This window comes from Plodia interpunctella, chromosome 5, assembly GCF_027563975.2.
Source record: "Plodia interpunctella isolate USDA-ARS_2022_Savannah chromosome 5, ilPloInte3.2, whole genome shotgun sequence".
NCBI classification, from domain to species: domain Eukaryota; kingdom Metazoa; phylum Arthropoda; class Insecta; order Lepidoptera; family Pyralidae; genus Plodia; species Plodia interpunctella.
In genome coordinates, this window is record NC_071298.1 from 7,352,855 (window position 1) to 7,377,758 (window position 24,904).

The 24,904-nt window shown below is 34.8% G+C and overlaps 2 protein-coding genes across 3 annotated transcripts; both read right to left on the reverse strand.

Annotated features, from left to right (window-relative positions):
- Nucleotides 1–17: 17 nt before the first annotated feature.
- Nucleotides 18–7,555, reverse strand: LOC128670126 (glucose dehydrogenase [FAD, quinone]-like). Its single transcript, XM_053745538.2, has 7 exons — nt 7,110–7,555; nt 2,118–3,028; nt 1,812–2,028; nt 1,218–1,422; nt 611–822; nt 351–500; nt 18–261 (listed from the first exon to the last, which is right to left on the reverse strand). Exons 2-7 carry the CDS (start codon nt 3,002–3,004, stop codon nt 52–54), a joined length of 1,881 nt encoding a protein of 626 aa, XP_053601513.1. The 5' UTR covers nt 3,005–3,028; nt 7,110–7,555; the 3' UTR covers nt 18–51.
- A 7,121-nt stretch (nt 7,556–14,676) lies between these two features.
- LOC128670182 (uncharacterized protein) lies at nt 14,677–24,697 on the reverse strand. 2 transcript variants are annotated; one of them, XM_053745647.1, is made up of 5 exons: nt 24,553–24,697; nt 21,299–21,466; nt 19,870–19,975; nt 18,054–18,237; nt 14,677–16,682 (listed from the first exon to the last, which is right to left on the reverse strand). In XM_053745647.1, exons 1-5 carry the CDS (start codon nt 24,680–24,682, stop codon nt 16,581–16,583), a joined length of 690 nt encoding a protein of 229 aa, XP_053601622.1. In that variant the 5' UTR covers nt 24,683–24,697; the 3' UTR covers nt 14,677–16,580. The 2 variants fall into 2 exon arrangements, with proteins under 2 accessions (XP_053601622.1, XP_053601623.1); XM_053745648.1 differs by having other exon boundaries at nt 24,434–24,644.
- Between the last annotated feature and the right edge of the window lie 207 nt (nt 24,698–24,904).

Genomic DNA, 24,904 nt, shown 5'->3' on the forward strand with positions numbered 1-24,904 from the left:
ATACTATTTTAATTATAGATTATTTTTTGGTACAATGTTCTCGTAATTAATTTACTTAGTGCCGAGCATGCCCCAGTCTTCTTTAATGAGGTCAGATGCCTTCTCCGCGATCATAACTACCGCTGCATGCGTGTGCGCAGCCGGGATGCGCGGCATGATGGACGCGTCGGCGACTCGCAGGCCTCGCATGCCGTGCACCAGCAGCCGAGGAGACACCACTCCTGTCGGGTCGCCATCTGGTGCCATTTTGCACGTACCAACCTGCAATGCATAAGAATGAATACGGTCTGTATCCCCGTTCCTTGTAAACAAACAAATAGTATATACTGTCTTTTGCTCAAAATTCATACCTCGTGGTCTAATGTTATAGAAGTCTGCATTATGGCACATTCCCAATACTCGTCCGAGTCGAATACATGATGTTCACAGCCTCGGAATGGGGTATCATGCAGGCGCGTGCCGTATCGTTGGAATGCCTTCGTTGATATTACTCTCTGTGACTGTGGACAGATTTGGAATAATACATACAATGTTCTTATAAAAGTAAAAAAATAGACTTGAGAGAAACTTCAATATAACTAAGTACAATTATTTAATATCTGTAACTTACCAGGCGCACTCCTTCAATGACCACTCCCATGTCGCGGGGATCGTTAAAATAGTTCAAGTGTATCTTCGGGTGATCGTCGAAGCGCGCACTCCTGAGCATCATTCTCCCAACACTCCGAGGTCTGATCAACACAGGGTTCAGGGCGAAAGACTGCTGCCGGGCTTTTAGGGGAAGTTTATAGTAAACATGGGACCACCAGTCATCAGTTATACCTGAAGCAAAATATCAGTATTTTCTCTCTCATCTGCATCTCATTCAGCGTTTTCTTCCCTTCTTTTCCATAGTTCTATTGGATATCCCATTGGCCATACATTATCAGAGCCTAGAGTCCGCATTCCTACTTTTTCTCCTCTATATAGTACAAGCTTCGACATCGTTACTTATCAGACCATATTGGCACATATACACAAATCATCCTTGACAAGCCCTTCTTAATTTAGAGGTTATCTAATTTATTACGGAATCTATATTTTTTATATCTTATCTTCTTTTCTAGTTATTATTATTATATTGTCTCTTAGAAGTAATTCGCGACTACTCCTCTGAGGCTTGCTTATTATTATTAGCTACTTAGCGTAAATGAAAGGCAGCAACAAAAATCGATTACCAATTGTAGTCCGAAGGGATCCCATGAGGTCGCCGGCTATGGATCCACTACCCAAGACTAGTTCCACATCAGGCCTAGTGGTTGCGGGGTCATCAGCAGCATACTTGGTTCTGCTGAAGGCGAGACCGGCCGCCCCGCCTGGCAAGGTCAGTGGGCCTTGACCCGACAGGTAGGCTGCTGCAGAAGCTGGCGATGCGGCTTTAAACTGATAAATATGAAGTCAGGGGGAATACTTTATAAAATAATTTTTTTTATACGCTTAAGACTGAGATCGTGCAGATGTGGATTGAAAAATTATGTTTTTAAGCACATATGTACGAGGAAAATACAATACTTTGTACGTGCTCCGTGTGGCTTTCATCCAAATCGCTTAGTTACATCTCCTTCCGGATTGGATCTTTTCTCCGATGTTTAGCTAGCTGTATCAATTTACGGCAACGTTCCTTCTACTAACATTTTCTCTGACGATACGTGACGACTTCTACCATTTCATTTTTGATAGTACTTGACGCTATGTCGGTATTTCTATACTGGATTAAATGAGGATGACCAGACGTAGTCATAGGTGACAAAAGTTATGATTGATGTACTTACATCGCTTACGGAGAGATCACTATCATTGACTAGAAAGGCGTTTCCAGAAAAGGTTACGTGGTCTTGTAAGTTATATCCCACTGGAAGGTCTAATATAGGCTCCACTCCTATATCTCTCAGGTGGTCCGCAGGTCCTATACCCGATAGCATCAGCAGCTGCGCGGAGCCTATAGTGCCCGCGGCCATTATCACCTCCCGTCGAGCTCGGACCTGTCGCCTGTTTTGAAAAAGGGAAAAAAAATCGCATCTTATAACGACTCATATAATTCAATTCATATTTCGTTTAAAAGTAAACAATGTTTTAACCTTTTGTTAAATTTCCTAAACTCCACCCCAAACGCAATTTTGGTTTGCGATTTAATTAATATTCTTTCTACAGTCGAAAACTTCGTTACTTTTAAATTTTGCCTCTTGCGAATTGGTTCTAAAAATGCTTTGGAACTACTACACCTTCTTCCTTTTCTCATTGTTGCTTGCGGTTTACTAAAACCAATAACTTGTTCTCCGTTAGGATCATTCCACTTATAACCTAGCTCTTCTGCACCTTTTCTAAAAGGGATTTCTAGAGGAGACTTGAAAGGAGCAAAATCTATATCTAAATAACCACCTCGTCCATGATATGACGAATTCTTTAATTCAGGAATTCTTATATTTTCGGACTTTTTAAAATATGGCAACACCTCTGAATAACCCCAACCTATATTTCCCATTTTGACCCAGTCATTGTAGTCCTCTGGGTGGCCTCGTTGATATATTAGGAAATTTAGCACGCTACTTCCACCGAGAATTTTGCCTCTGGGGAGAAAGCATACTTTTCCTCTTAAATCTTTACACGCTTTTTTCTCTGGTTCTGATGAATAACCCCAATTCAAAGGAGTTATTGAAAGAAAGGGAGCAAAGATTGGGATATCCGTAAAGAAATTTTCATTGCCCCCAGCTTCTATAAGAAGCACATTCCAATTAGCAATTTCTGTTAATCGATTTGCTAAAACGCATCCTGCCGAGCCCGCTCCAACTATTATGAAATCAAATTCCTCTTGATCTTTGGGTGTGTAATCTGCAATGAAACCTTCTCTTGGATTGCGAGGATTCGGTCGGAATAGATCAGTTCCCAAATCAAACAGTTTTGAAGGGTCTAAGGCTTTTATCTCAATCACGCAGAACCATATCCATACGCCTAGTATCCATCTCATGATGGTTTCTGTTATTCGTCATTCCTGAAAAAATAATAATTTGATTGAAAGTCTGACATAGGCAGGTGAGGCAGGTATATAGGTACAAGTTTATAATTCGTAACTTACATATTATAAAACAAAGTCCTCTGCCGCGTCTATCGGTCTGTCTGTTCGCGGTAAACTAAAAATTTACTGCACGGATTTTCAGCAATACATGATGATTCTAGAGTAAGGTATAATTTATTATGTTTTTACCCGAGCGAAGTCGGGACGGGTCGTTAGTTATCGATATTTATAATAACAAGGTTTGAAACGGGTAACATTATTATGTGGGATTATTTTAGGTATAAGTAGGTACGTACGTACCACGCCCACATCACACCTATCTACATTAATGTGAGATCATCTTACCATAGTTTAAGAAATTACTAAAAAGATCAAATCAGATTTGTTATTCTGTAAATCCTTTGAAACCAGTTTTGTGGTACTTTGCCATGTGATGTGTACTTATAAAGTTGGTAAAAGGTCTGCTGTGCCTGCGAGATACGGGCTAAATACCACAGTCAAAGTGGCCATCCGTTCGCTTTAAGCTGTAGGTATTTAATACTAAGATAATAATATAAAATTCATTACTTAAGTACCACAGAAGTAGGTTAAAATTGACTCAATCTGTGAGTTGATATTATCTCAAAAGTATAGATTAAACTTTGTGTTTGTAAAAATATTAGGTACTTATATCGAAGTAGGTATGTTTAGTTGAGATACCTAGGCAAGTGAACATGTGGGTCAGCGGCGGCGATATGTGATCTAATGAGCACCTACTGAATTTACCCGCTTAAGTACCATAAGTACTGTACACCACAGTACTTCTTCTTCTTCTTGACACTCATGTGTCCCAGTATGTAAGTTCCTTTTCCTAGTGCTTTACACCACAGTACACCACTTGAAAAATAAGTATTCATTAGACTAATGATTCTTTCTGTAAATTTTGAACAATATCAAAACAAGTACTTACTAAATCCAATCCATTCGGGAAAATGTACGGAACTCGGTGTAATACCACATCACCTTTAGTAGAAGTATTATATAAAAGTATCCATTTAATTGAAATCATGATGTTTAAGATAATAAATTGTATTATCATGCTTGGTCAATCGAATACCGATACTAGTTTGAACCTTGACTTTTACACAGTTGAATAGTGTGGAAATCTTAGTAGGGGTACCTACGTGTCTAATGTTTGTGGTTTATCTCTTTTATTTACTAGCTCTAGTTCGCAGCTGCGCCCGCGGTATCCTATATGTTTGAGCTGGGGTCATTAATTATATAAGTAATTTTATGATGAGCTAATCCGCTGGGATTAGCCGTGAAAGTTCGCATTTATAATAGGTACATACTAGCGGCCCGCCCGACTTCGCTCGGATAAACAACAAAAAAATTACACCTGAATCTTCCTTCTGAATCACTCTATCTACTTATTACAAAAACCCACAACAAAGATTTAGATCTTATTCATCTTCTCATTTAGATTCGATTTAGAACACGTAGGGAAGGGACAGACAGGCAGCGGAAGCGACGTTATTTTATACTACGTAGTGTTTAAATTGAAGTACGAGTATAGATGGATAGGTACGTTTCTTATTTTTAAATGAACCAGGATAAGCACGTAGCCAAGCGGTATAAAGTATAAATGTAGGAATGTGCAAGATGCACACCTATGTCACTTTCCAAAAGGTAAGGTCCAGTAAAAAAATGGGCTCATTAATTGCGCGAGGTATAAAGGAACGAACGAAAAATTATAATAACAAAAATGTCATTCAATTTATTAGCACTAAATCGTTAAGAAAACATTGATTTTGGGCCATTCATTCACCTTCAAAGTACATAATGACAATGGGCCATATTTATTAACACTTTTATGTAGGCAAACAGTTAAGTAGGTAGGTACACCTCTCGAGATTGTATCTTGATAGATCATAGGGCATAGAATATTATATAGGTACAATACTATTTAATATTTTGTGACCTAAGTAAGGTATACTTAGGTACTTTGAAATTGAGAGTCTATTATACAATTATTACTTCTTGTACAATTTTACAACGGGTGTAACTAATGTATTTCTGCGGGGGTGGCTTGTCAGAGATTTGTAGAAAAAGTAAGGGGATGCCTTTGGTCTGCAGTGGGACACGTCGACAGGCTAAAAATAATGATCAGCGAGAAATTTTGGCATGTAATTTCAATTGAGAAGAATTCAAAATCAACAGACATGGATGCATTATACAATGGGAGGTCACCGGCAGTTTTATCCTGATTCTACCTATTCTAGAGCAATTAATAATCATTAATATAACAAGGGAATTCATTATTTTGGTATGCCATTTTAAAACTTGATAAGCAAAAAAGTCAGCCTAATAATCATTTGGCCGGCAAATAAAAATTTGGCAATAATACAATTCTAGCGGCAATTCATATTCCGTTGTTTGTAATGTTCAGCAACTTAAATATGGCGTATATTCAGGTCAGCAAAATAAGTATTTGGGCAGCAAGATTTGGTCAACAAAATCCGGTAACCAGAGTTACCGAATTAGGTTCCTTCAATATTAGAGGTGATGATGGTGGTCGTGGTGGTATAGAGGAAGTATAATACCTAGTATAATATAGTGTATAGTACCTAGGTATATTATTGAACTTTTGTATTTCAAATGCGAAAGTGAGCTTGATTGTGTATGCGTATACACAATCCAGCTCACTTTCGCATTTCTATTCGCATGCGTTGATAAGAGGTAGGTACGTACCTCTTATCCACGCTTATATTTACTTTATTACTAATCTTCTTGGAAATTCCAATACCTACATGTAGTTATTTAGCAGTTAGGATCTAGAGTCCTTTTAATACCGGAAATTCACGCGGACGGAGCCGCGTGCATTAAGAGCTGCATGTAGACAAAAGCTAAATTTATTCAACTTATTGGTTACCCTACCTATTACCCTGTGAAAACGTTTACCTTCTGGAAAACGTTTTCACAGGGCAGCAAAATCGAGAAGAAATTAAAATAAATACCTAGGTAGTAAGTATGGGTAAGCCAATCACGGTTTTTTTTGCAACAAAGCGTAGAGCACTTATATAGACTGGCTTTAAAAAAAACGGAGCCCATATAGAATCAAAATATACCTAATTCAAAATGTGAAGTATGATAGTTGACCTAAGAGCTAACTTTTACCTTAAATTACTTTTATCAAGTTGGTCAAGGTTACAAGTATACCTAGTATGCACAAAAGTAGTTCTTGGTCAAATCATCGATCATTTAAAGCATCCTGACACGCGATTGAACTAGCTGTCCATTTTAGATTGCTAGATAATAAATTTTTCTCAAACAATTATTTAATGATTAGGTAATAATATATATTGCATTCATTTTATTAAATAAATAGACATTTACCGCGAATTCTCCTAAAATCACAACGGATTTTCAATGCGGGTTTCACTATCATTGGAATTATACAATACATACACATGTAGGTATACTTATACAAACACATACAATAAAAATGCTTATAAATCTTGAATTAATTGTATGTACATTTTATTGACGAGAAAAATAATGTCCAAAGTTACGCTAGTTCAAGACAAACTGCGGATTATCAGTGGTAAACATGTCCTGAGTAATATTGGATATGTTTTTTTGTTACGTAAGTACTAGCTTTTAATATTATTTTGTAACAATCATAATATAAAACCTAATAGGTATCTCAGGTCCAATATGTACATTATTGTACATACCTAGCTAGGTGTATATAGTTAAATCAAACAAAGTTTGATATATTAATTTCTTCCAAAATCACATAAGAGTGGTTCCCACACCATTTTACGCATTCAGCATTGTGACAGTATTTTAAAATAAATTAATAAAACTCATTTGAAAATACTTACCAAATTATAATTTATCATAAAATATAAATAAATGAGGGCGCAAAAAAAAATGTATAAATAACATGTTCGACAAGGATGAAGATGAGATGAACGACGAGATCATGTCTACATCCTATCCTATGATTTTTTTGTGTTCTAATTGAAAACTATTAATCTATATAAACTATTTAGTTTTATTTTCAAGAACTTACCTCAATTAAAATAAAATGCAATTTTTAAACAAGTATATTGAAAATTATACACATGATCATCACGGAAGCACATTCCTTTAACACTGCACACAATGTTCGTGATCATACCAATTATCCATTGATCACCGAACGGATATCCATACAGCGCGCCATCCAGATGAACTCACTTTACAGACACCAAACTATTTATGAATTGGCCGCGTGCGTACTCCACTCCACGCATTATAAGCCTCTACGATACTTCGATCGACCTTGTGTCCTCGACTTATTATTGTATCAACTCTATCGTTTTGTGAGTTCTGTAGCAGAGTATATGATTTTCTTTCCTGTATTAGAAATATTTTTTTTCATTTGTTGTAAATATTTTAAACATAACGTCGAAGAAGAGACACTGAAGAATGCATCAAAACATGTGACAACTCCTGCCACGTTGTATGGACAACAGCAATGAAATCTTGACAGCGAACCTGTCAAGAAATCGGGGCCATACAATAGGGCAAGGGAATTCAATCCTACCTACCCATGGAGATGAGAGAGGCAAAACACTATGACCCAACCTGCACTGTACGTCACAACAAGTTTCTTTTACTTTAGACGTCCCACCACCGCCGTGCTAATAACTAACCACTATAAACAAGTATCGTGAGTAAATTTAAATTTCACTTTTTATATACAATTTATGGCTGTCTCTGTTTGACCTAATAGTTGACTGCCATGCCATGCCATATGGCGTCAAATTTACCATTTGTTTATTATTGTGATTTTTAAATGAATAAAAAACACTGTCTTCCACACCAAGTATAATCACACCTGGAAACCTGAAAGAACACCACAGTGACATCTTACCGGCTATACAATCACTTCACTTTTAATCACGAAATAGCACAACCATGCACACATATCGACCGTCATTTATATTCTCAAATGAATACGACCGCAACGCACGGCGCCAAAGCTAAGACTAAGTCATTACTATAGGTAATTAAAATGACAATAAAGCAGAATGAAATAAAAAAAACTCTTATTTTAATTTATATAAAGATAGATACTTTCGGACATTACAATCTCTTTGTTCAGGTAATATTAGTGTTAGAAAATTGCTACTTATTGAAAAAGTCATGGAGTGAAGAATAAATAAATAAATAAATATAAATATATTAGGACAAATCACACAGATTGAGCTAGCCCCAAAGTAAGTTCGAGACTTGTTTTATGGGATATTAACTCAACGGATACTATATTTTATAACAAATACATATGTATTTGTTATATAGATAAACATCCAAGACCCGGGGCAATCAGAAAAAGATCAATTTCCATCATGACCCGACCGGGGATCGAACCCGGGACCTCTCGGTTCAGAGGCAAGCACTTTACCATTGTACCATTGCACCGAGGTTGTCGTCAAACAGAAGTTTGTTTTATCTAAATAAAAAAGTAAAAAAGATCTGAAATGTTTAAGTACTTACTTATTTCAAACAATAGGCAGCCAATTGGCTACAAACAATTGGTAGTACGGTGCGGGCCCCGTAGAGTTGGAGGGACGTGACTTGCAAGTCTCTCTTATTTAATTATCACGGCCGCTATAATTTAAGGTTGCATGAGTAAGATTCAGAAAATGTGGCAATAAATCACTAGCTGTTAAACAGAAAACAATGTTGATCGACTTCCATGGCTACTTGATTTTGTTTTTTCAAATCGGTACTTAATTTTACCTAGGTATTTATTATGTTCTTAGGAAGAGTCGATTTTAAAATATAGATGACATTTCCTACTAAATCCGTACATTTATGAATATTATTCCTTGTCGCGTCTGTACCAATAGATAGTGTTTGTAGAAATAGATAGTGAATAGTAATGGAAGGAAGGTTTAGGTGTAGGTACCTAAACTAATTTATTATGGTTTTGCCCGAGCGAAGCTGGGACGGGCCGATAGTAATATTCTTAACGTCTCCGTTTTCCCAAAAGATAGATGCAGCCTAGCCTATTAAATCCACAGCGGGTTTATTGAAAACCACAGTGAAGTGGCCGCGATCGATACATGTGCGAGAACGATGCAACTTGATACAAACTACCTATGTTGGAAGAGCCGCTCGATTCTGAATGCTGATGTTCCTTTTGTTCGATTAGTCTTGGATCAAAATTATTTTAACATAACAAGAAAATCCACTAGTTATATATTAATCACCTTACTTTACGTGTATATTAAAAACGTTAAAATTACGTAGTAAATTGTGTAAATATCCTATCAAAGCAAATAAATATATATCGGTCTTTATTTATATCCATTTAATTTTAAGGATGTGTTTAATTAATTTGACTTTATTTTTCCAGGATGAAAGATACCCTATGTCCTTCTCCATACTTCAAATTACATGTACCTATGCAAAATTTCAAGAAGATGGTTGAGTAGATAGAGTTTGAATAGGTAACAAAGAAACAATCAAACTAACTTTAGCATTTATAATATTAGTTTGGATAAGTAGATAGTATATTATATCTGGTGTAGTAATTTTTCTCTTATATAGTCATCACAGTATCACAACGATTTCTATCTATAAGTACCTATTAATTTACTAGCTGTGAATCTACCTGCTGTTATACTGTTATGTATCGTAATTTGTCAAGTGATGGCGTGATAAGTAAATAAACATGCGTGATAAGTAAATAATCATTAACTGTTTATTAATTAATGGTGTATCTATGGTGGGGTAAATAACGGAAAAGTGATCGAGAAAAATGCTTGTAGGTATTTCAAATTTTTTACACATTAATGAATAGAGATGGGCCTCGCCATTATTTTCCCACTCATTTCTGTCTATTCCTTACTCTGGCCTAATTAAGTGAAAGATTTATTCCAAATATTGTCTACTGAAATGTCCATAGTGGCGGCAAAACAATTTCTCTCTCATGGTTCAACTATCTAATTTATAATATGTATTAGTAAAGTATGATTTTCTGCTTACTTTTGCAAACAGTACTTGCCACTCAAAAATAACTGGTTTCAACTTTTAAGGATGGTGGTTTACATTTACATTTCATTGTGATGTGGTAAGTCGTTATTTGACTGCATCTTACGAAAGTAGTTCAATACCGAATGTCATTGAAAACAAAATTAAATAAAGTGTATACAAAAAATGTTGATGTTTTTAGTTTAAAAAATTGATTTTGCTTTCTACTATTCTTTTTAAGTGTTCATGTGGATCTTTCAAAAAACTTCAAAGTTTTTTGACGTTTTTCTTACAGAATGCAAATTTGCACGTCATCTCATACATAGATATTTGTCAAAATTCCGGAATGAGTTTAGTTCAACTCGCCAACGCACCCAGTGTAGCACTAGTGTTCTAGTGAGTTTTACAGAATGCAAATTAGCCATATCCGCGCGGAATCCGATGTGAGTTTTTTGACGTCTCTTACAGAATCGAAACACATATCCTCTATCCATTTCAGTCGACAATACTAAATGTACAGACAAAATATTTTTACTGTTTTTTTCTTATATGAGAGATAAGGTATGGAAGTTGCATCAACTTTATTATATTCACTATCCCACTGTTTCGGTTATCAGTTTTCCGCTATTTTCCGCTAAGTCAATTAGATAAAACGAAACGAATTTTCGTCGTTCAAAATATTTACTTTAGAATTTATTAAAATTATTAAAAAATAAAATAAAATTACATATGCGTTAATTGTGTAGGTTAACCTACCTACCTGAAATATATATATTATAGCAGTTGGTCCTCGCGACTTCGCTTGTGTGTTTGTCGCGTTTTTGGTAAGGAGTCAACATTTTCAGAGAGATTAAAAAAATCTTTATATATTATATTATATTTTATATTTCCTTATAAAAAGACCTGAAGTGCCAATATAAAAAGACCTAAAGAGTTACTCATCCTGGAGAAAGCCACATAAAGTCGCAATGAGCGGTATTCGCGGGAGAAGTACAGTTTCACCGGCACCACTCCCAGTGAGTATTTCGGCTTCAATTATTTTTTTATACTTCATAGGAAATGCTCATCAGCCTGAAAAACTTTTGTTAAAGCGTCATTTCTTTATTTCCTATAGTATAGGTAGACCATCATGGGTCAGGTGTTCTAGATCTTCGATTTTTATTCCTCAACCGAAAATGTTCATCAGACTGAACAGAGCAACTTTTATTAGGGCGTCATTTCTATATTTCCTATAGTTTAACTGGATCATTATGGGTCTGCATCAAGTATTCCAGATCTTCAATTGTTATATCTCAGAAGAAAATGGTCATCTGACTGAACAATTTTTTAAGTCACAATTTCAATATTTCCTATAGTTTAGCTGGACCATCATGGATCTACATCATATGTTCGTTCTCCATCTGGTGTTCATATTTTTAAAAAAAATTTTTGAAACCGTTATTGAAATATTCACAATTTTGTAAAAAAATATTGTGTTCGCGAGGTGAGTAGTTTGAGGCGGGTAACTCCGAAGCTACTAAACCAATTTCAAAAATTCACCATTATAAAGCTACATTATCCGAGATTACTATAGGTATATATTTGTTTTCAAATAAATTCGTTTTCAGAATTATCAAGGAACAATAAACCTGAAAATAGTCCGAAAAAAGCGCTACCGAAAATCTTAAAGTGCGTGCGCTGGCCCTACAGTTGATTATACATGCATATAATGGTTTTTAGTAGATCCGTAAAAAAGTAACTATAAAGCATTTTATATGTAAAAAAATAATGTAAATTAAAAGGTGAATTTTGACAATTATTACTACCTACACAACCATATTAATCCTTATGATTCAAAGTTATTTCATCATCGAGATAATTTCACATAAATTGGATGAATAGATTCTGAAATATCGTGGAATTAAAAAATACGCACGTCAAATTATTTTATGTAGGTACCTATATATTGATAAACACGGCACGCGCTGCCGTGCGAAGTCAAAAGACTGTAACTTTGAAATAGGTGTTTTGAGATATTATTAATGTTTTGAGATAGTATTAGATATAACATTAGGTAAATCTTATATGTAAAAAAAATTGTAAAAATGTTTTGTATTCGCGAGGTCTAGTGTAAATATATGTGTACAGAACAATGTACAGAATTATTTATTCTACTGTTTTATTTTATGTATTGACACTTGCCAGACACTACTCGCAGTAGGTTACACCTAGAATTAGACAAGATTTAAGCGTTTAATACAAAAAATAATAAAATAGATGAATACGGTTTTACTTTTATCAAAGTTTGATAGATAGAGTTTTGAACTTTTAAGTTAAAACGATAAAAAATGAGCGATAAATGAAAAGAAGATTTTTTAATCTATGATTTAAAATTAATATTTATTCAGGCCACATATTTACGTGGCAAAGCGCCTAGTGACCATTACGACACAATAAACTTACAAAGGGTGTGAATTTTAGTGGGAAATTTTTGCTAATGCACAATGTGCATCAGATTTTGTCGGTGATACAAAGTTACATAAATTAACTATAAATATTTATGTGCCTCAGCAAATGACTCAAAAAGTAGGTTGAGGACCCACCGTCAATTTGGAACTTTGGCACAAGGTCATGTGCTCTGAACCTGACAAAATCAAGTTTATTAGGTTAAGTATCAACTATTGTAAAGGTCGCATTTTGTTCATAGAATTTGGGTGTGAGTAGTATAAAATATAATCGACCGTACATCAGCCTACCCAAATTAATTACTAATTCGTGGATTTAATTCTAATTAATGGGTTAATTTAATAAAATTAGTTTAATAAGATTAGTAAGTTTAAATATAAGATTACATCTTTTCAATATAGTTCGATTATAATACCACTTATTCTGGTGCATCTAAAGTTGATACAATTCTGATGATAATGTATTTTTTATGGAAAGCATGACCTACCTGTTGAGTAGAAACACTTCATTGTTATCCCTATGTCTGTTCTAATTTCAATAAAAATATCTCAAAGTGGTTTAGATGTGGTTGATTGAATAACAGACACACATCTAATATTTCACTTTTTATTTAGTATTAAGTAAATTTGCCCATCACTGGGTCACCTAACGGCTCTAAATAAAGAGGTTAATACATTTTTTATACAATAATGATACATTAACATCATTGCAATATTTCAAAACTAGCCTTAGGTGTAAGGGAAGACCGCAAAAGAAATGGCGGGATGACTTGGATGACGTCCTGCAATCAGTAGAGATTATTGGAGGATTCATAGTGATAGCCTCCTCTTCTTCGTTTTCAAATAAGATTAGAAGAAAAGAAAAACCCTAGGCTAGTACGTACGAATGTTGCAATCAATTCACAAAATATATTTAGTTGTGCAATATGTCATAGTACGCTTGCAATATTAATAATGCGTTGTTTTTGTGTTGTTGGTTAGTAAATCGTGATTTATTTCATGGTTTCTTAACTGATATCGTCATTACTGTCATGAATGGATTGGATTAACTGGTTGTAAGTAATATAGCGGTACACGTTCAATGCTGAAAACCACAGAACTTGATATATTTCATTATATTCGCTAAAATAAATCAAGTTGATATCTATAGAAAAAATACTCGAGATGTATTTGTAAAAATTGCAATACGAATTTATAAATAAAAACATCTAAAACAGTAAAATTTTTAAGGGATCCGGCAGGATATATTTAGTTGAAATTGGTTGAAATAGAAGTGGTCACGCAAGATCTGGCTGGCTGTGCGTCAGTGATGGTTACCTACCTAACTGGTTGAAATGGAATTGCCTAACAATCTCAGTAAAAAGCTGCTTTAGCCTTACGGGCACCATGCCGATATCGATTATGGAGATAAGTATTTCAAAATTAGACCTTGATTTTCGAAGCGTGGAGTCAAGGTTGTATAAAAAATAATGCATAGTATACATACAATGTAATTATATTTTATTAACTTATACTTTATTAACTGCAACGTAATCAATAGATAAAAGCTATTTGAAGCTCTAAACAGATTTTAAATCTTGCTTAATAAATAAAGTAGTATCGAATCATATTCTATTACAATTTTTATTTGCTTATAATGATTAATTTAGTGATAGATACGTTACGTTATTCAATAAATAATTATAATTTATTAATAGTTGCAAAGTAAATACATACAATTAAAAGCTTGGATCTAGTTAGATACCATTTATTTAGAAAAGATTGTGATATGAATAAAGTTAAAATATACTAACATGACCGTCATTATCCTGACTATCCTGGCAAAGTACCTATCTAAAGTACTGCCTAGATTTAGGTTTAATTAATTTCTGTATAAGTAAATATAGGTATTTTACCGCGGTATTTTTTTTCATATAAGGCAGAAATAAATATATTAGGACAAATCACACAGATTGAGCTAGCCCCAAAGTAAGTTCGAGACTTGTGTTATGTGATACTAACTCAACGATACTATATTTTATAACATATACATATATAGATAAACATCCAAGACCCGGGCCAATCAGAAAAAGATCATTTTCCATCATGACCCGACCGGGGATCGAACCCGGGACCTCTCGGTTCAGTGGCAAGAACTTTACCACTGCGCCACCGAGGTCGTCAAATGAAATGCTGAAAACAAGTAGAAATCATTAGAATGATGCATAATTTATCATAGTTACATAGATATTTGCAATGTGTATGTACCACAGATAATAGTATGATGTTAATTTTGACTCGGTACTTATCTCAAGCATTCTTGATTGTGAATCTTTCGATAGGTATCTAGGTACAAAGGGTTCGTGATGTCTTTGAGCATGGGATAGAGAAATAGAAATTAAAGTGTAACTTGTTTTTCTAATTTTCGCAATATTCTTTCAGGATCATTTATAACGGTACATGAGAAATGTCATGAATTCATGATGATGCCTGCTAGTTTGCGCAATATTTTTTAAATCAAATTATGTCTATTTATAGCTGAGTTGTAACCGGCCGGCCATAAAAAGGCCAATGGAAATTGGGTGCTATTTCCACATCCAATGAGCGTTTGGTTTCGTTCTTCAGTGAAGCCGTGATGCAATGGGAATTGACTTGCAAAGATTCGCCGCCGATCCTTAATTCTTTGTTCACACTTCACATAGCATTTCTGCATTTTTTAATTGGTACGGTTTATAAGATTTCGTTAGATATATACCTACTCGTATATGCGGTAATGTAGAGATGTTGCTTAAGCTAACTCGATTTTATAGGTATGCCCAATGACGGAATTCAAAAGGCATCAAACTAACAGGCAAGCTTCTGTTTAAGGAATTTATAATACATAGTGATTTAACAAAATAAGCAAGTGACATTGTGAATACAAAATATTTCGGTATCTAAAATTTTTTACCTAGTGAAGTGATTTATAAATTTTTATTTGATATTTTGTCGAAGGTTTCGAAATAAACGTTAACTTTACACAACAAAGTAACTATTTGCGCAGACCATATTATGTGTTATAAAATGTTTTGTTGAATTAAATTAACATATCTAAACTACTGTTATAATTTTAATTTGCCAGGAAATAGTAGATACTACATTTAACTTTTGGTCGTTTGATATATTTATACATAAGTATAACTTGGGTGTTTCTAGTTTCCATTTAAATTATTTATGAACAATCGATTTCATTGAAATTTCTTCGTTTATTTATAATTTTCATTGGTGCATTGTTCAACGTTGTGCAAGTTACACTACATAACTACAGCACATTATTATGCTTTGCTTCCATGCTCCATCTCTGTAAGAAACATGTTCTATTCTAATTTAGAGTACAAACTTGAAGCTTCATAGATATGTACCTACCTACAAATATACACTTTTTTAACATTTTGGCCCAACCGCGTAGTGTTATATGAATTAAAGCTTAAGTAGTAGGGGTACGTGAACTTCCTCAATATGTAGTGTGATTTTTAAACACCTTCCAAATTTCCGCAACTAATTTCGTAAAACTGAACAATTTTCCAAAGAAATCTACTTATGTACATCTGGTTCAGTAGGTACGAAAAAACAAGCTACCTAAGCTTATTGGACTAGAACGTCTGAAAATTTAAAAATAATATTATAAGCACACTTACTTACTTGCTTTTATTTCTTTTGAAAGTTGTTAAGTTTCATAAACAGTAAGTTATAAGATTTAGGCCCTTTTGTTTTGGTTTACTAAAGCTATGTCCACAGACTGTTTTAAATTCGAAATTCTCTAATATCTAAATCGTTACATTAGTCAATCCATATAATTACATGATAAAACATTTAAAATTGATGAGATGACACACTGTGAGTTTACATGTTGGCTTGGCACGCACGTGGATTATGGATTAGAATCTAAGCGGAATGTCTAGGAAAAGTTTCATGCGCTCGCCGATGTCGGCCAGGGAGCGCTCGTCGAGCTGCTAGCTGTCGAGGGGAGGGTCGTCGGCGTCATCCTCGTCGAGAGGCTGGCTGGTCAGCGCGGCCCAGAGCGGCGAGCGCGCCCCGAGCTGCGCCGAGCCCCGCCGCTAGCTGTCCCGCGCGCAGACCGCCGCCGCTGCTGCCGTGCCCATTGCTCCCACTGCGCTAAACAGTATCGCGCCCACTTCGCGATCTGGTGTTACCTCAACCTGTTACAAAAATTGCACGTCATTACAGAATTAATGCTGAGTTTGTTATTTTTCAACGAATGAAACAACAAATAGAGATACTGGAACATCAATTTATTCTGCCAGAAGATTTTTAATTTGGTCGGTGCGGCGATGATTGTACTGTTGCTTTCGCTTTCAACTTTTCCATTATACGAAAGCAATTTGGATTGGGTACTGTAATCAAACGTGATCGCATCCCTAAGGATAATTAATACCACGTTGAGTTGTTTGTTGTGTTTATAAGCAACTCAGAAATGGGCAAGACATAGAAGTTGGGACGAAACCACAACAATACTGGGATAATTTATTAAGTAAGAACTTGGAGCTTTGTTTATGAGTGTTTCCATAACAAGCGAAAAGAGTACCTAATGTTGGTAGCTAGTTGGGTTGTTGTGCATGAACATGGGTCTTGAAGCATGAAATGTCAACAGATATAAGTAGGTATGTGTTTAATATAGGAATACTTATCTACTTCACAGTGAGGTTGAGTGAGATATATACGATGACATACATTTACGAGTAACTTACTGCTAAGTGCAGTAGTTAACAATACTAATTTATCTAGGCATGCACGAGAGATGCAACATGAATTTGCGATTGCAGCATGTTTGATGTTTTTGTTTATGATTGGAACTCCACACAACACAAAATGTTTCTGCCTATGACTTCATTTTATTTATATTATATATATGACTTAATTTTAAATAACTGCCTGTAGTAGGCAAGCCAGGTCAGTAATTGGGTACACAAACATTAGCTCTATCAGCCAATGAATTAAATTGCAATTACAGATTAATGAATAATTTAAAATCAGCTTCATGTTTGTTATTATTTAGGTCGCGTTTATTTTTGACTAGATTTTGCCCGCGGTTTCGTCCTTGTGTATTTCCCACGGGAACATTTATTTTTTAGGGATAAAAGGAACCCTATGTCCTCCGTACTTCAAACTACATGTACCTATACGTTAAAGAAGATTGGTTGAGCAGATGAAGCGCGAAGAGTTAACAAACAAACAAATTTACTTTAGCATTAGAATTTATAATATTAGTTAGAATGTTAAGATTACACAAATTCACGTAATTTTCGTTGTTGTGTAGTATATAATATAGCATATTTATATATAATTATAATACTATAATACTAAATTATACAATTTATTAATAATATTGCTTGTTTCACTATTGCCGGGGGGATGGTGCAGGAATGGCCTGCACAAAGATTATTTTAATTTACTTTTTACACTTACAAATAAATTATTCATTTAATTAATCGATATCTTCTAAACAAGTACTCAATAAGTCAGTGGCATAGATTTCCGCAGTCACCAGGGAGCTGGTTGTCATCAGTTACCTGTGAGATGGTGGTCTGCTCAGGGTCGGAGCGCTCTTCGAGTACAGTGTCCAGCTCTAGGGTGGGGGGAGGCCGCGGCGAGCGGGTGAGGCTGACGGCCCGCGGTTTACACTTCACCGGCGACAACCGCACCACTGACAGCTCCCCGCGGTCCAGCTCACAGTTCCGCCGACGAGCTCGTTCCCTGTGTAACATGTGATAAACATTTTAGTACAGCAGCCTATGTTAGACTTACTCTGGTTGTGCTACAAGCGTGAAAGATTTTGTATGTTCAAGAAACGACATAAAACGCGCATGGTACACTAATTCAATAATTGTTAAAACATTGTCGAGTTGAGAGAGTAAATTATGCAATAATTATTTTAATAGAACACGGCGAGAAAATTATTAATTAAGCACGTAGTCCCGGCTTATGTTCGGCTCTCGGGAGACCTCGGCTGCTGTCAGTCGGGACGAGTTGCGGCATAATTGATCTGGTCGTGTAGCGAACTCATGCGCTACTGCTGGTCGACCACTTAGCATAATTAAATTAACATTAAAACCTGAATTTCATATATAAATTTACTTGGAATAAAACGTATGTTCGTGTCATGCATTAGTGATGAATACAGGCGCTCCCAACTTAAATAAGTATTGCTAAATGGACGTATCAACTCTAAGACTTAGAAACGACGACAAGATTTAATAAAATTAAATAGTGAGTTACCTAATCAAATAATTAAAATCCATATTGTTGAAATAGTCAACTGAACTTGACATAGAAAAGGAAAAAGATTTAAAATATGCTATGACCGTATGTTTCGTTGATGCGTCAATCTGTAGTGCAATCAAGCACAGGCCCATTGACCCGATTACATGCCTCTTCGTCGATGCAGATTACACTAGTCCCTGTTTATTCATTACCACGGCCTGTTTTACATAGCAAACACAAATCATACGAGTGTTTAGACAGGCACCTAGTATGCAGCTGCCGTGCACTGCACTGCACAATTGCACCTTAGGTTTCGTATTCACGAGTGGAGCACTCGACTTGTATAAGAACGACATGTTTATTGTTTACGTTACCACAGATAATACAAATTAGTAACAAGCCTCAACGTTTGAATCTGCAGTAGAGTTTTAATTATTTAGCTCTAAATCTAACTCTTCAGATCTATCAGATTACTTTTCGATAGAATTGATATACTTTACACACACGATATGTATGGATGTGCCATCTGGGGGGACAGAATATATTGCGTCTTGCATTTCAGAGATATCCATAGTATTCTACCGCTAGTTTTGAGTCAAAACTTTTGACTCGATGTGTGATGTGCAACTTTGCGTTCAATTATTCACAAGAAAGTGAGGAGGTGAAGTATTCAAAATAGTATGCTTTGATCGACCGTATTTCTAAATTTTATAACTTGTGAAACATTAAGTTATTAACGTACACAAGAGTCGAAGTAATTAACGTATTATAAAAATTATAAAGAGTTACGATAACAGTTTAATGGCACGTTACGCAAGTAGGGTTTATTTCAAGTGTAGATTTCAATTAAATTACCGGTACAAGATTAACTTCCTTAGAAAACCTTGGTAACTTTCATGAAATATAGGTAAGTTATGATAATTATGTCTTTGATTTTTTAGCTAAATTTGTTAAAATATTTTTGAGTCTCTCCATTATAAGCAAACAAAATATTTATTTACACTTAAATTACGATTATTTTCTGAAACTCCATATTTTAAATTAGCAACATTAGCGTCTAATACATATATAGAAAGTAAAGATACAATGTTTCTTTTCTAGCTTAGCTGTATATTTCTTATTTACCTTGCTAATTTTGCTCTTCTTCTAAGACAGCAGATGACAGTGAGGGCTAAAAGTGGAAAGCCGAAAATGCACGAGACAATCGGCACCACAATCGATTCTGGGGTGACTGAAACAATACATCATTTGTATTTTCTATAGACATTAGACACGGCTACTAATCTCGTCTCTATGGGCAGGTAATAAAAATTAACGTAGCGTGTAATTGATCGCGCGTATACCATAAGGTGGTGTTAACAGTGGATGAACAGTTCAGTTTAACAGTTTCATTATATTGACACTACAATATTGTGCATAAAACTAGCAATACATTGACAGAAATTAATATCAAGACAGAATCTGAAAAATATCATGATCGAAAAGAAGAGCACGTTGTAGGCAAAAGAAAGAGACAAGGCGAGGAAAGACGTTTGGTCTTCTTAACCGACACGTCAACTGTATGAAATATTTGATTGAAGAAGAAGATGGAAAGCAAAAAATGACTATCATGGATGAGGTTGTTTCGTATAGTGAGGTAAAATCTATGTTAGATGACAGATGGAAAAGGGAAATGCTCCACCGACAAAAGAAAAAATCTTAACCATGGAATTAGTAGATACTCCGTTTCTAAACAGCTTGATGGAACTTTACTAATATATAACGACTGTATTTAATAAAAAAAATGTTTCTGATAAAATATAAGAAACAAAAGGGTAAATGGCAACCCATTCATCAAAACGATGAAATAATCGGTCCCATGGGAGGTACGGCGAGGTTTTATGTTCTATTGGCCGAGGAAAAGTCGTTTCAAAAGAAAACAAATTATTGCCAATGGCTTCACCAAATGAAAACCATTACAGTAACAGGTTCTGCAGATGTGTATCAAGAGACGAGCGAATAGCTGTGAAACTCATTGGTAGTTTAATATAAACTAGATATACCTACTTATATCGCTTTATGGCAGCACAGATGTACTAAGTTAATTAAATATTGACGATTTAGTTTAATTAATTATATTGTAATGTAAAATTTTAGCAAAAAAACATACATAATAATCAAAAAATACTCGTTTTAAAAATAATGAGATGATCGAATCATTGTTATTATAAGTATTTTGATTAAAAAAGATCTCGATTCATAGGAACTGAAAATAATAGATTCGGACTAAAATGTTTTGTAATATACATCTTACGAGACGACGAAAATGCGAAAATTGTAATTATTACTACTACTACTACTATTAATTTCAAAAATATTAACAAGTAAGTAAAATTTAAAAAAAAAAGGATTGTTATAATACCTAAGTTATTATAAAGCGATGCCTCTTTGGATGTTAAAAATAAAAAATCATGGTCCTCCTATTCGCATTACGTAAATAAAATATTCCTTTATGAAGTCGATTTGGCCGTTTCAGTATGAAACGGGTAGTGGTTATAATAAAATGCAGACATACCAGTAGGATAGATAATGATGGGAGTGGGTCGCTTGTTGCCATTGGCGCTGGGCTTAGCTACTCCGTTTGGAGAAGTGGTCGGCGTGGGGCCGGTGGTGGAGACCCCGAACCGCTGCAGAAGCCCCAGCGGGTCCATCGTTGTCGTTCGCGTCATCGTTACCAAGTTATCTATAAGGAAATGCCAAAAATTTCTGAGAGATATACGTTTATATCTGCTATCTAATTTCATGTAGGTACTTAGGTTAAATCTGTAACAGAAGGCGATTGCTAGTTCAATTAGTGTAGCTAAATCTTCTCAGGGGGACGTAACGAAAGAAAATATTTGTTGGTGTAATCCGCTTGGTTACCACCATCATGCTACAGCGTCAAATATTATTTCAGTTTAAAATACATTTCAAATTATGTCGATTCGTCGATAGAGGCAATTGTGATTTTATTAAGTAAGTAACGATTAAAGTTTTTGTTATTAACGAGAGTAATATTATTCAGTTCACTATATTAGCGTCTAAGAAAATTAATTAAAAAGAAAATTAAGTTTTCCAAGTAATTATTTTATGGAAATAGGTTCATGTCTACTTGTCAAAGCTCGCAGACGCGCAGTCGAGAGGCCTGGCTTCGCAGTCCTCGACGATTTGAAGATGTGTTATCAACTTTTAATGAGGGTGTCACAAACCCTCGGGTAATGATAAAATTTATGTAAAACAATGATCCCGTTGTTCAGACAAACTTTTGCCTTCTGTATCTGAGCGACATCAGCTGCACGTGACGTTGCGGGTCAAAAATGAATAAGTTCATACGATCGGAGAATTATGTTTCTTCCTTTTTCTGCCATGCTAACAGTAAAATGAAGCGATTGATCTCCACAAAATAGGTACTACAGTCGGAAGTCAAATATCTTAAAGTCAAGAAGCTATAAATCTGCAGATGTTTGCTCTTACTTAGTTCAAAGTGAAATGTCTTTGTGTAAGGGAATATCAGGATATGATAGATATAATAGAATGTTTTACCATAAAACTTGGTTCTTGATTTCAGATATTTTATTACATTTTATGAACTGATACTTAGATTTGCATTCGATATGCCCATGAAGCGAGTTTCATATCGCAACGTAACGTACATAAAAGTACTTCAGATATAATTACTTTGTACCTCATTTTCTTTGTATATCTGATTCTGAAATTTATTTTGTTATAATTTTATAAAATTATTTTTTTTATAAAAACTAAAGCTTTTTATAAAAAGCTTTTCAACGATTTTCATAATATAGGTACTACCTACCTACCTTCTTGCAACAAATCTCTGCCTACAGTGAAGAGAGAGCATCTGTTTTGTTAATCGGATTTGCATGTATTGTGCTCGTGTGGAGCTGGTGCACTCCCAAAGCCTCTTATCCTTTGCAAGATTTAAGGGATTCAGGGGTATTAATTACAAATTAATGCAGCTTAAACCCTAAAATGTATAATATGTAGTGGTGTTGTAGTGGTTAAGACGTTCGCCTGTATAGCCAAAGGTAGGTACTATGTTCGAGTCCTACTCGTGTGTGCCACATGAGTTTCTATCCCAATCTGACTTTGTATACTAGATGGTATGTGTAGAAGTATTGATATTGCTTGTTTTTGAAGAAACCTATACTCTAGTTTATCAGCCAGTGTGTGAAATGGAGAAGACAAGTGACAAATACTCCAGGAAGTTGTACATTCCAACACTTTCTGTCGTGAGAAATAAGACTATACTTAAAAATTGTAATATGTACGTGGAGAAGAAAAACATTTTTTTTGTGTATCTGTAAAAAAACCATAGTTATTTCACATTATTTACAATTCTAAAGACAAGTCCTAGAACTTTCAACCTAAACAAAGCTTTTCAGGTTCTATTTTTGTTTAAATGAGAATTTTCTGAAGCAAAACTTTTGCTGGCTGCAATCTCCAACGAACATAATAAAAATGAATGATTTTTAAAAGTGAGTATTTCTATATAGTTATTTAAGCAATTCAGACACCATTTTTCATTGACAAGTAAATTTTAGCGCTATATTTTGATTTATTAATATTTGTAGACATTTTTTCCATAACGTTGGTGTTTTTGGGCAGTAGCGTAAACAGAGAATAAGTATTAAATGACATTACATTGACATTAATTTTTTTCAGATTTATGCAAAACTGTCATTTTTATTGCATGATTGAATTACTATGTATTGACACAATTTAGGTCAGTAACTATATTGAGTCATGCGAAAATTGAGTTATGAAATTTTCAGATGGCGCTTTTAGCGCTTAGTACTAGCAACCAATGCAATGTTTCGGGGCTGAGCTGAAACTATAGAAAGAAATAGCGTTCATCTATTAATACGATTTCTGTAGTTGAGATCATCCGCAAAATATAGCACCCGAGGATGGAATATCGGAATACAAAAAGGCTTTTAGTCGATTTTTAGTTTTATAAATGTATGATATTTCGCCAGTTAATCTTATTTTCACAAGTTACATATATATATATATATATATATGGTATAATTATATCAAGTAAGTTCTACAGATACGAATGTGTGGAGAAAATTAAGGGAGGCTTAAGAAGGCTTAAAAAAATCTAGTAAAGCAAGTACCTACCTAGCCCTTTATTAGATTAGTATATTGCTTTATTAAAATAACATATGTATGGTTCACCGTTGCCAACATTTTTTTATTTATTGCCTTTATTAAATACATATCTACTCTATAGACAGGGGTTTATAGAAAAATAATGTTTGCCTAGTGAACCTATATTATAAAACAGGACATGCATGAATACGAAATTTAAGAAATAAATCTAAGGTTATTAAATTAAAATAAATTACTTTCACCTAATATATATTAAAGAAAATATCAGTAATATCTTATTATGTGGTTTGAGAATGCCTATTCCAGGACCCACTGCTGGGGCACTGGCCTTATAATGGTCATGCACAACCATTACCGATAGCCGAACCCGATGCTTATTACTAAATTGCCAAAAGAGCAAATTATTACTATTACATTTTTTATAACCTATTTAACAAAGACGCATCAAAATCGAATCTAGTAGTCAGATCCCATATTTTGAATTGCAGCATGCACTGGGCTGGCAACTGAAAGGCTTTACATGCCATTGTCGACTTACCGTTGCACAGTTTGGCTGAGTTATGCACTCGTTTCGTTAGTTACGGAAGCATTATTACAAGACTCATAATTCAAGTGGAAACTGATCATTTGAAACTATAATTCGTATAATTTTCTTACTAAATGTACGTCGTATGTTTCGCTCACGAGTGTACAGGTAATTCGGGATCAGGCAAGGGGCGAGCACCCCGGAGCTCGCCCGATGGAGGACTGAAGCCCGCACGTCGCCGCTCCTCTGAAACTGAAACATTTCGGACAAACTCCACGACAATGATCTCTCTTATTTCATCGCTGGATACAGTTGAGTATGACAGCGTTTAAAATGCACTTTATTATAGCCTAATGCAATTTTATTATTATTTCGCGCCTTTCGACAAAAAGGCCAGAGGTCCGATTACTTAGTACTATTGTGTTGCCACTTGTCACTATTGTTAGATTTCGTTCTCTATTGTTAGATTTTAAAATGCGATTT